General features: G+C 45.6%; 2 protein-coding genes across 3 annotated transcripts; both read left to right on the top strand.

The window, feature by feature from the left end:
• Positions 1-961: 961 nt before the first annotated feature.
• Positions 962-4,342, top strand: si:dkeyp-72g9.4 (predicted GPI-anchored protein 58). Its single transcript, XM_035526746.1, has 2 exons — positions 962-1,129; positions 2,139-4,342. The coding sequence occupies exon 2, from the start codon at positions 2,141-2,143 to the stop codon at positions 2,936-2,938; it is 798 nt and encodes a 265-aa protein (XP_035382639.1). The 5' UTR covers positions 962-1,129; positions 2,139-2,140; the 3' UTR covers positions 2,939-4,342.
• Positions 4,343-6,666: 2,324 nt separating this feature from the next.
• kiaa1191 (KIAA1191 ortholog) lies at positions 6,667-11,651 on the top strand. 2 transcript variants are annotated; one of them, XM_027000165.2, is made up of 7 exons: positions 6,667-6,775; positions 7,463-7,656; positions 8,019-8,133; positions 8,351-8,475; positions 8,638-8,741; positions 10,048-10,223; positions 10,947-11,651. In XM_027000165.2, exons 1-7 carry the CDS (start codon positions 6,748-6,750, stop codon positions 11,156-11,158), a joined length of 954 nt encoding a protein of 317 aa, XP_026855966.1. In that variant the 5' UTR covers positions 6,667-6,747; the 3' UTR covers positions 11,159-11,651. The 2 variants fall into 2 exon arrangements, with proteins under 2 accessions (XP_026855966.1, XP_026855967.1); XM_027000166.2 differs by having other exon boundaries at positions 10,051-10,223.
• The last annotated feature ends 284 nt before the right edge of the window (positions 11,652-11,935 follow it).

The following is an 11,935-nucleotide window of genomic DNA, read 5'->3' on the forward strand; positions in this document are numbered from 1 at the left end:
AGCTTAGCTGTAGCATCGTTTGTTATGCAGGCCTTCCCCAAGTTTACAGCCCCCTCCGCCCCCCATCACAACAAGCCTTAGCAACATGAACTCAACAAAAGGTCACACAGGGATTAACAGCCACACGGTGACATCTATGAATAAAACTACGATCTCTCATTACCCATAATAAGAGCTTCGTTTATCCACCTGAACTTAAGGCGAATGTTTTTCTTTAAAATGACTAATTCCCCTGCCTATAGGTAACCGTTCTGCATGAGCAGCTATAACACAGCTGCGCATAAGAGCCATGCTATGAAAACGTATGTTATTATGTTAGGTTATGAAAGGAGCTCGTTTATTTCAGTTGATGGTCTCCTCAGATCGTAGTTTGAAAGTATATTAGGGTTGTTTGAGAAGTAGGCTCTGGCATGCAAAGTCTTGTTCCAAATAGTGCAAAATGCTTATGCCCCACTTAGTCTGGAAACAAATATTTAATGTGCAAGTGGTATGTAGTGTCTCTCTACAGCTGTAGTGTCTCTCCACAGCTGTGGAAACTAACGGTAGCCACTGAATAGTAACCGCTGACCGGCTCTTTCCAAACAAAAAAAATGGCATGCGTATGCATGTATGTATGTTAGCACAGGCCACATAGAGAAGGATAACTGTCCTGTCTCGATCAGCTGACTAAGCTTTTGTTCACTCTGTGTCCTCTGCCTCCTCTTAATCATCCCGCTGGTGTCTCTCCTCCTTCCATCCCTCCTTCCCTCCCTCCGTGGATGGCCTCGTCTCCCCACATCAGCCGAGTCTTTCTGCCAGTGATTGTGCAAAGCTATGGGGACGGGCGCGAACCGGTGGTGCTATTTTTAGTCCCGGCCAGGAGGGAGCGGGAGGCTGAGCAAGAGAGAGGGAGGGTGCACGAGAGGGGGGGAGAGAGAGAGAGAGAGAGAGAGAGAGAGAGAGAGAGAGAGAGAGAGAGCTAGACATAGAGAGGGAGGGGAGGAGGAGAAGAAAGGGGAGCAGCTCTTCTGCGTTGTGGAGCTTCAGTCGAGCGTTGCGCTGTGGCAGGGAGCAGTGGCAGCAGCGGTGGGCACTGGGAGAGGAGGAGGCGGAGGAGTCGCTCGGAGAGGCACCCAGAGACCCGGCACAGGTGGGAAGCGCCTCGACACGCACCACACCTTCTCCTCCACGTCTCCGCGTTCGGCTCTCGCTCTCCGGCATGGCCGGAGAACCGCACGGCCCCGAGGTTCGAAAGAGAACACTGATTACATCCAATCTGCTGCGTCCACTGTAGGCTGAGAAGATTGTTTGTTTGTTTGTTTGTTGGTTTGTTGGCCTGTTTATTCTGTGACCAGAGATATGAACCAGAGGCCGAATTCGATTCGGGGATCGCGCGCACAAGGGGCAGTAGGGTAGTGAGGAACAGGAGCAGTTAAAGGGATTCTCTGACGTTCCGCCAGTAGCGGCTGAGCAGGCGTGCACCTTGGAGAGATTATGTAAAGGAGGCTCGCACGGGGAGAGAGGACCTGTGTGCTGCTCTGGGCTCTGTTGGTCTGTGTGGTGAAACAACACTTAGGTGGTAAACATTAGGAGAAAATGGAATAAAAGAGACAGTGAGAGGAAAGGAGAAATAGAGAGGGGGGAGGAGAGGAGGGAGGGAGTGCTGGGTTGTTTACATTGTTCTTTCACCAAATGGTGGGGCGCGCTAATGATGGGGTGGGGGCTGGCAGACTGCGAGTGTGTATATGTGAAAGTGCGTGTGTGTTTTTGTTCATGTGTGTATGTGAGTGTGCTGTGTGTGCGTGAACATTCTCCAGTTGCAATGAAATCTGAGCACATCCCAAGATCTGATGGGAAGAGGAGTTACCATGGAGACTGGGTTTGCACGTTTTCCTGTAACCAGCGACTCACATTATATGCATCGATTATTTGCAGTTACAGTGCAGAAGGTCCATTTAAAAGGAACTGTTCAGCAACAATTCACAAAGCAATGTCTTTTAGTTTGCTAATTTGACAAAAATAGGTTGTCCATAAATGCTTTAGGGAGGACATGTATATTTGTGTACTCACTTATATAATCAGCTATGTACCTTTACATTTACACTTGTAAGTAAAACAGTGTATGTATGTGTTCATATTATAGCGTGCTTGTTTTGCAGTGATGCGGCCCCGGTCCCGACTGCTGGCGAAGCGAGGCCTGCCCACCATCCGGGAGGGCTATGAGGAGCTGGTGCAGGATCTGAACCAGACCAACAGCCAGCACACCAGCACGCAGGACTACTTCCACTCCATCTGCCAGCTGGCACGGCCCACCTTTCCCCTGCGCGAGCCCGACTGCGACATCCTGTCCATCGGTACGCTGGACTCGCCCAAGCCCTGCCTGCGCCCACCCCGCCTGCGCCAGCCCCTGCGGCTCCCTCCGCCCCCCGCCGCCGCCTCCGCCGGCAACCCCGTCGCCCAGCCACCCGGCGGCGAGGAGGAGGAGCCGGCCGGCCCCGCCTCCCGCGAGTCATCACCAGCCCAGGGCCCGGAGCAGGGCGGGGCGGAGGGCCCCGGCTCCGCCGACCCGCTTGAGTACCTCTATGGCCACAGGGCCCCCGCCGCCAGGAGGGGGAGCATCCCGCCCCCGCGCAGGGCGCGCAGCGACAGCTTTCCCCGCCTGGGCTCTGCCCCCGATGCCCAACGCAAGGGCAGCTGCCCCGAGCTCCGCCTGGCTGAGCCCGGGCTGCCTCCAGCCATCGTGCTGCAGCGCTCGCCCCTTAGCCGGAAGAAGCTGGAGGACGGCCCCGCCGCTGTCCGCGGCGGCAAGCTCGATGGCGCCCCCGCTGGGTGGAGGGGGAGGAGCGGCCGCTGCATGGATAAACAGACCATGGTGTCGCACTGGATCGCCGAGTGTCGGAGCGCGTGGAGAGAGGCGCGGATCCGTGCCTGCATGCTGCCCGCCATCGCCGAGAAGTGATCCCTCTCTGCCGAAGCGCACGACCGCCTGACGTCAAAAGCATTCATCAGTACAGGGAGAAACGTCAAATAAAGGAATTATGACTTCACAGTCCAGGTTTATATGCATATACATTTTTAGATGTAAACTAAGCAAAAGTGACCCTATAGATGGTGACGTATTAATGTCACACCATAGTGTAGAGTTACAGTGAATGTCAAAGATTAAACTGATCAGTGTCAGTCATGTCCAATTGTGATCAATAATTGTATTGATTGTTGGATGCCTGTAACATTGTTTGGTGAAAAAAAACAGAATTTCATCATCAAAACTGCAGTACTAATATAGATTGCTCTTTAGAAGATGTCCAAGGTCAGGACAATGCACAAACTAACAGATGAGTATCACTGTGTGTTTATTACTAGATTTATTTGCATTTTTATGTCCTATTTTTACAGGTTTGCATATGCGGCATCTATGGCAAAGCAAAACGTTAAATTCCATGCTTCCAAAAAAATCACAAAATATTTATTAGAAAACGGCTCCCGTTTGTGAACCATTAGAATGAAGAATCTTACTAAAATGAAACAAAAAGTAAAGTTAAAAGGTTCTAAAGGATTAATATAGTATGTTGTACTTACCCTTTTCATTTTGTTCAATGTCGTATGTCTCGAGCGACTGCACATATCGGAGAGACTGCCTCCAGGTGTATATTTACTGATTATATGATTTCCCTAAGAGATCCTTTATATCCATTTTAAAGAAGAGCCAACTGCTGAAATCACGACGTACCAAAGGAAGTGGTTCAGATTCAATTTGACAGCACTAAGCCTCACTAAGCAGGTCAACGCCATCCGCTGCCTCCAGCTGAAAATTGGCTGTAATAATGTTAATGAAAGTCATTCTATTCAGGCATGAACTCATGTAAATAGATCAGATAAAAGGAGCTGTGTGCCATCTTGTAAGCATGAGCTCCAGATTTTGGGAGCGTTGTTTGTCTATATGGGAGAGGAAAAGTAATGACTATAAATCATGTTACTTTAAAATGAACCATTTGAGCATTTTCAAAACCTTTTTCACACTGAGACGCATATATGTGACCTAAAAAAATCCAATTTAAGTCTGCGCTGTAATCCTCATATGACCCTCACTGGCCCGGAGACCTTTCCAGCATTAATTTGATATTTCAGTATTTGCAGGTAATTTAACTCTTTAATTATGGACGTTGGAGGAAAGTAATTGCATGACTTTGTAAATAATTTTCTATTTAATTTCTTTAAATTATTATTATTGATGACAGTGATCTGGGTGAAAATTGATATTATATTGGGAAATATAACATGTTATTTGTAAAGTCATTGACATTGTGTTCCTCAGATTTTTTTCCACTTTTTTAAATGAATAAAATATCTGTGTTTTATGTTATTGCGTTTTTGTCTTTCCTCTATGCATTTAAAGCTTAAATACCAAAGTTTTTTTATAGGCATATATCTGACTATAAACACTTAATCACCTTCATTTATATATCATAATAACTGTTAGGCATATTAGATGATGAGTTACGATAACATTCAGTTATGGGTGACAAAGTGCCGAGTGAAGTAACCCTATGCCTTTGCTATATCCATACTGTCAACTGAATATCACCATATACCCGTAATGCTACCAGATATCGATATGTAATTGTTTACAGGTCACATGATTACAGGGGCGTAAACACAAAAGAGAAAATATACAGTCGTGATTCCTTCATGTCGTGACAGACCGATGTGGCAGGGTGGCTGCCTGCAGTGTGGGGGACGCGGGTGGGCGTGAGGGAGTGGGGGGAGGGGTCATTAACGTTCCAGTCCGCATGCACTAGTCCCTTACTGCCTCCTATGGCAAGTTCAGGTACTACAGCTGGATTTGGAACGCGTGATTAGCTCAATTAACTATCGCGGGATTTCATGAGAGTTGAGAACCGGCCTTAACAGGCTTTTCAATCACGCGTAGTTAATGGGGAAGTTATGGCAGAAGCGAAAGGTGATACGGGTCGAAGATGTTCAACGAGTAATTTAATCGCTCGATTTCAGCTGTTTTCTTACTACTGTGCGGGCTGTTAATCTAGTTACCAAAGCAAGGTAGCTAGCTACGGATGCTCTACGATAGGTAACGTTAGTTTAATTCGATGGGGTTATTTGAGTGGTTGTTTTGTTATGCTCACAGTGCAGTTGTTGGTTAACCGTCTAGACTTGTTCAGGCGAAATTACGTTTGTGTCTAGCTATGCTAACTAGCTAGATGGGTGCAAATGGAAACGACATAATGACAACCCTGTACCGAAGACAAACGATACACTATAACCGACGAGTAAATGGATGTTGTTGATGCGTTCACAAGTGTTTGTGTATTAACACGAGCATCGTCCGTTTCCGATGTATATTAGCTATCTTAGGCTAATTAATTATTGAGGTATGTTAGGTTAACTGGCTGTGTACTTACCCACTGTAGTTAGGAGTTTACTGAAATGATCATTTTATATAAGCCTTTTCTTGCGTTGTTTTTTCATTGTATTCCAGCCTTAACGTTTAAGTGACCGTTACTTCACCTTGGTACAGTATTTTTGTGATTTCTTAGAGAACCCACTATTCACCCTGTTCTTTTAACACATTTTATCATCTTGTCTTTTGCGACAAATGAGTCGTTATTTTCATGGTACAAAAAGGGTAAAAAGTTTCAAAAAGGCCCTGTTATATCTGGCACTCAAGGCGTTTTAGGAGAACTGGAGATTTGGCTATTTTACCCACCGATGGAACTTTAGATATTTAACCGCTGGTTCAGTCTTTTAAGGTTACCGTGCTTCCCAAAGCTGTAACTTCGTGCAGATATATTAATGACTCTCTTGGTTCTTTTCCAGTCCTCTTCCTTTCACTGCCTGCTCTGTTTTCGGTGTCCCGCCATGCTGAGTATGCACCCTTCACTCTGTGTGAGTCAGCAGGATCCTGTGCTATAGCATCAGCACCTCAAGAAGCCTCCAACACCCTGCACTGGCAAGTCCACACTGACCATTGCATTGGAAGGTCTTATTAAGCTGCAGGAACCTAGAAAACTAGGGGACCTAAAGGATACAACAGCACCTTTCACCTATACTGTGCATCATGTTGCTGTCTGAGCAGGTTTTTAATAGTGGTTGAGTGGTTTGGCTGGTTGAACAGTGTTCATGACCACTTTTTTTTTTTTTTTTTTTTTTTTGTACACAATATGAAAGATGATGATGAAAGCAAATTGAAAAAAGATGTAGAAGTTTAATTTATGGGTCATCGGATGTGTTTCCAGTAATTGTATTACAACAGCTAATCACAGCTTATGCACATATGGGAAAAAGTCCAGAAATATTCATTAGTATTTGCCAGTAAATTCCAGTGAATGTCTCTTGCAGCATCTTGTTCAGCTCTCGTTAATGTAACCTAACCCAACCTTTAAACATTAGCGTGTGCATCTAAGTGGCTGTTGTGATTCACGAGAAAGCAACTTAACATTTTATGTCCTTGTACGTAACTTTCAGTTTTAGTTCATGGAAAATGCTTTTGATCTTGCTAATGTGTGGATATGGAACACTTAAATAATAAATTGGTCCAAACCTTCCATCCTTTTAAGAAGGTTTGGTGATCACTTAGCCTCACATTTAACTTTAAAATCAAATAAAGTATCGGGCCTGGTGCTTTTGTTACAATAGCAAGTTTATTCCTTTGTTCTCTTGTTCTTGGACAGGTCAGACCCAGGCTGCCATTCGGTTGGATCTTCTTAACATTTTGCCCATTTTCACCCAAGACGGACTCTGTCTGTAGTGGCCATGGTGTCCAGACGTGGAGACATTCCAGGCAAGGGGACCAGCTGCTCGCAGTCTCATTGTACATTTTGTGCTAGGTTAACCAGGTTATGTGCTTATTATTGTTATTGATTTTATTTATTCTAGCTCTTGCTGCAAACACTCTATCTAGTTTGACTGTTTTATATCATTGATTTTGTTTCCAGGTTTGTGCCATTATTTATGAATGCTTGGATGGCCATAGACTAAAATGGCCCCTGGCCTTAGATTTATGGTAAATTTATGCAGAGACGTGTGAAGCCAAAGTCGCACACTCTAGAAAATCAGTTTGGCTATCGTCTACATCAAAGCCCGATTAGCTGCAGGTGACATGCGAGGAATTATCTTACACGCAACACCTGACAGTGTGACTCAGTTTGGGTTTACAGAGATGCAGTTGGACATAGAGATACAGATATTTCCCCAGAAGGTGACTGAATAGAACAGCTGCCACTTTTTGGCTCCTCTTTGTCTGAGGGAGAAGTTGGGGGTGGGAAAGCTAAGCTTTGGCACCTTTTGGTCTGATTAGATTATGCAAAAGACAGAGTCAGAGTTCCTGGGCCACTGCCTTCTGGCTCCACAGGGAACTACACGAAGAAATGCAACAGACGACAGCAAATGCCGCTGAACACCGAAATGCCTCAAACCCAGTCGCCCTTAAAGTCCGTGCGGATGTAAACGTGTGCTGTTGTTCCCGCAGCCCTGGAGGCGGGCTCTGGAATGAACGAGGGTCTGCTGGGCGGCATGTCCCTCCCTGTCGGGATGACCCGCCGCGCTATCAGCTACGATGACAACCTGGAGCGGCCCATTTCCCCTCCCCCAACCGACATCAACATCACCAACCTGTGGAGGAGGCCCGTCATTCCCGAGAGGAAGTTCTCCAGACTGGCTGAGGTGCTTTATTCGCTGCCGTTTCAGTGTGGATGAAAGGGCGACCTTGAACCAACTGTTTTTCACTGGGCTCAACGGCTCATGGCCAGCTAACAGTCTTGCCAATAACAACGCCGTGCGAGTTGTGACCATAAGAGATTGATGTTATTCGGATTCCCTAAGTAAGCCGTCCATATGATCCCAAGTTAGCCGAGCAGGGCAGCGTTCTGTCTGTTATAGGCGTCAGCTTTTTTTGACTGTGATGTTCTGATGACATTTTCGCTCTGAAACCTAAATCCAGCGCAGAAATCCAAATGTTCAGGTTGCACAAAGATGACATTTGCTCGTGCTACATAAAGAGGTGATTTTCTTTCGTGCGCTTTCAGGAGGAGGAATTGGAGACTGCAGTAAAGAGCACCACGGCCCACGAACCCTCCCAGCCACCGGTTCCTGTGGTGAAGGCCAAAGCGTCCTCGGTCCTGAAGAACTCCCTCATCATCAGTAAGAACATCGAGCAGCACGTAGCCTTTCGCACTTCCCTCTGTCTGACGTCATCAGACAGCAAACAGCCGTACACAGCGATCATTAGCTCGATTGCCTAAATTCGAGCCAGGTTGCTGCCAGAACAGCGACTGCATTCGCTCTCGGTGGTAGCACAGTTGCTAGCTGATGAGGGCAAGCAGACACTCACTGGGTGCTGTTGCCTGTGTGCTGCCAGAGAAAACGCAGGAGAACATGCAGAGCTTTGAGAAGAGGGCGGGGCTCACAGACGCGGGCTACACGCCGCACAAAGGCCTGGCTGCGGAGGAAACTCGCTACCACCGAATGGCCGAGGCGATGCAGGTGCGCTTCAGCCCGTGGCCAGCGTAGGCCACGCACAGTAAGGCCCAGGCCTAGATATCAAGCAGTGCAGAATCCCGGCATTTGTACCGTGTTGTTTTTGTGGGCTGTAAAAAGCGACCTGTCAAGACTGGATTTTAGAAATCGCTGCCTCCTGTCTTGCAGAAATTGCACATCCAAAGTGTCGACATCAAGGAGGAGAAGCAGTCCTCTTCTACTCAGTCAACCCCATCCGGAACGCCTCAGTCATCCCCCAAACAGAGGCGCAGGTACAGCTGCATGCTTCCCCTTTATGCTGTGAGGGTGTTGGGGGACAGATTTACTAAGAACACGCAAGTGTGTCGGTGTGAGTGCAGTTTTATTTAGACATAAAACAATCTTAAGTTTCTACAGCCTGGTCCAGCTGGTTTGACAGTCTCTCTCTCTCTCATTTAAATACTAGTAATTAGCATCCTCTGGCGCTACAATTTTTCTACAATTCTCTCTCTCTCTCTCTCTCTCTCTCTCTCTCTCTCTCTCTCTCTCTCTCTCATATTTATTTATATATATATATATATATATATGCTGGTGCTTCTCCTAAAAACAAGCTCTGAGCTCCGTCCATGCAGGCGGAACACGCCCTCCACCATTCTGCCACATTACAAAAGAATCATTCAGATATTAATCTGCAAAGTACCAACATTTTTTACAATGTTAGACACTTTATAATATAAACACTTTTTTAAAATATTTTTTGGGGCAGAGCTCATCGTGACTGACCAGTATAGCAACATTAAAATATTTGGCACCAAGAGTTCTCCTTGCAATAAATGAGGCAATGCTAACAATTTATATTAAATGCAATATTTTGACTTAATTCCTAACATGGGTGTTCAGAACTCCATACGTGATAAAACTGCTACAGATGCAGTAATTGGAAACTACATATTTGTCACACTAGAACGTTGACAATGCAAATGACCGAGTGGCCGGGGAAATGTGCGCAGTTCTCAGCACTGTGTGCTTGATGGAACCAGATGGCAGTGAGTGGAGTGGGGTTTTGTAGGGCCAGGAGTGCTGGGCCTCCTGCACATTCCTGCTCCTGTCAGCCTGTTCGTTAAGGAAGGACCCTCTAATGAGAGTTGGCAGAAGGACTTTATTACTTTGATTTTTGTTTGTTTTTGCTGTTAGTAATTCTCTGGTGAAAATGTTCTCTCTCTCCGTTGACATTCTCTTGATAGTGATTGCAACACTTTTTTTTTTTTTTTTTTTCCTGAGAAGACAAAGTAATTACAACCAGATGTTCCACTCAGTTCATGTTCATCTCCCCAGTTTGTTCATTTGGCTCACCTCATCCCCAAGTTTTGGGCTTCAGCAGTACCACTCCTATAAATGTGTAGTCGCGAAATGAAAAGCTGGAGCCTGCACTTCAGTGGTGACCTGACATTTTGTCTGCACGTACAAAAAATGAGAATATTCGACGAATCGATGTCGACTGTTTCTGCATATGCATAATGCATTGGCATGTGCAGAACACTGGGCCTAGGTGTTTAGCCGTGCGGCGCGCGCGTGTGTGTGTGTGTGTGTTTGTTTCAGAAGCTGGTTTAGCAGTCAGGGTTCTATGGCCTCCATCACAGGCTCGGAGCTCACCTCCAGCTCCAGTTTGGATTTGGGAGTGGGCGAGGGTGCTATGGAGCGCTGGAGCACTTTTGGGCCCAGGTCTCACATCCACAAGTCCCTCACTGAGCCCAGTGCAGACCCAGGAGCTGCAGGTACATCCAGCACACACTATATTTGGTTTAGAAAGCACCAGAGAGTTATTTTATTGAAAAGTGCTTTTAAAGAGCTTTATAAATGCTTTTTTTGCTTACGAGTGCTTGAGTGTCTATATTTCTGCTATATACCCATATCAATATTATCACATGCATCATACCTGATTAGTCATCACTGTTATGCAGCTATTCTCTTAAATACATAGTGTTCTGTGTAATATCTGATCAATTATCTGATTAATTTCTGAGTACATGGCAGCTAGTCAGCTCTCTCAGCAGTCAAAGTAAAATAAGGCATCTATTCTGATATTTAAGTGTTCTGAAATTTGCAATTTTTATATAGATGTACATAAAACACCTTCAACATGACTGTCCTTGTTGTTTTATCTACATGACATCAAGCTGATGTTTAAAACAATTTTCCCAGTGACTTGACTAAAGGTTTTAAATGTACGCCTGTCCCTACCAGAAATAATGGTGTCATTATTTAGCTCATGCCCTTAACCGTGTTCACTGACCTCATCAAACCAGCTTCTGTTTTCTTTGGGCCTTTTGAGGTGTTTACAAAGACAAGGTCCAGGTCCAACCCCTGGAGCTTCTGAATGTTTGCTGATGGTTTTGCACTGGGGATATTATTCCTCCCCTCCCCCCACAGCCTTGAGTTCAGCAGCGGCCCAGCTGGCTGAGCCCTCGCTCACCCCCTTCTGCCTCTGGCTCCCACAGGGGGCTTTGCCCTGCAGGCTTACAAAGGTGCCCAGAAGCCCACGCCCATGGAGGTCATGAAGGCGCAGGCCACCCGGCTGGCCGAGGACCCCACCACGTTCAAAGCCCCTCCCAAGATGGAGATCCCCAGCGTGGAGGTCAAGCAGCAGATGACGCGGCCCCACAAGCTCAAACACCGCGACATGAACGTGCTGACCCCCTCAGGATTCTGAGACCCCGCCTCTGCAGGCCACCTTGCCGCTTGGCCCCGCCCCCTGCACTTCTTTACTTTTTAGCATGTCTAGGTTAAATTGCGTCTCAGCTACATTTCCCCATGTATGTATGTGTCTTTTGACCCATAGCAGTGTTAAATTGCCTCTCATTATACAAACAGCTAGACAATCTGGCTTTGTTTTTGTTTTTAATCTTTCTTTACATTTTAAGTAGTGCAGCTGGGGGGTTGGTATAGGAGTGTCTTACTGCTGTTCTATTCAGTCACCATGTTGGCTACTGTATAACCTTGTTCTGTAGTCTTAAGTGTCTCTGATAACCTGCACTGGGAATCTTAGTTACTATTTCAGAGTATGAGATGTAAAGTATCCTTGATACTGCAAGAACACATTCTTATAAACTACAACATTTAGTCTTGGTTCGCTACAGTTTTAATTTTAGTATTTAATGTAGCAATTCTGCACAGAAGGTTGGTTCTATTTTTATGTTAAATTTTTATTTGTTAAATTTCAAGGGGTTGAATATATTGTTTGATCGTCTTGATGGACCTTAATACAACCTAAATAAACCATTCATCTAAAAAAAAAAAATGAAACTGTTATCATCGTATCTGATGGTTCTTAGTCCGAGGATCATAATTCGGTTATTGATACATTACACATGTACATCATCTTGTATGTTTATGCATTTTACTTTTCCATAATGTGGGAGGGGGGTTTAAGTCTTGGGTCTTAAGAATTTAATTATTGTTAGTACATCCTTACTCTTAAATTGTTTAA

This window comes from Electrophorus electricus, chromosome 6, assembly GCF_013358815.1.
Source record: "Electrophorus electricus isolate fEleEle1 chromosome 6, fEleEle1.pri, whole genome shotgun sequence".
In the NCBI taxonomy this organism is placed as follows: domain Eukaryota; kingdom Metazoa; phylum Chordata; class Actinopteri; order Gymnotiformes; family Gymnotidae; genus Electrophorus; species Electrophorus electricus.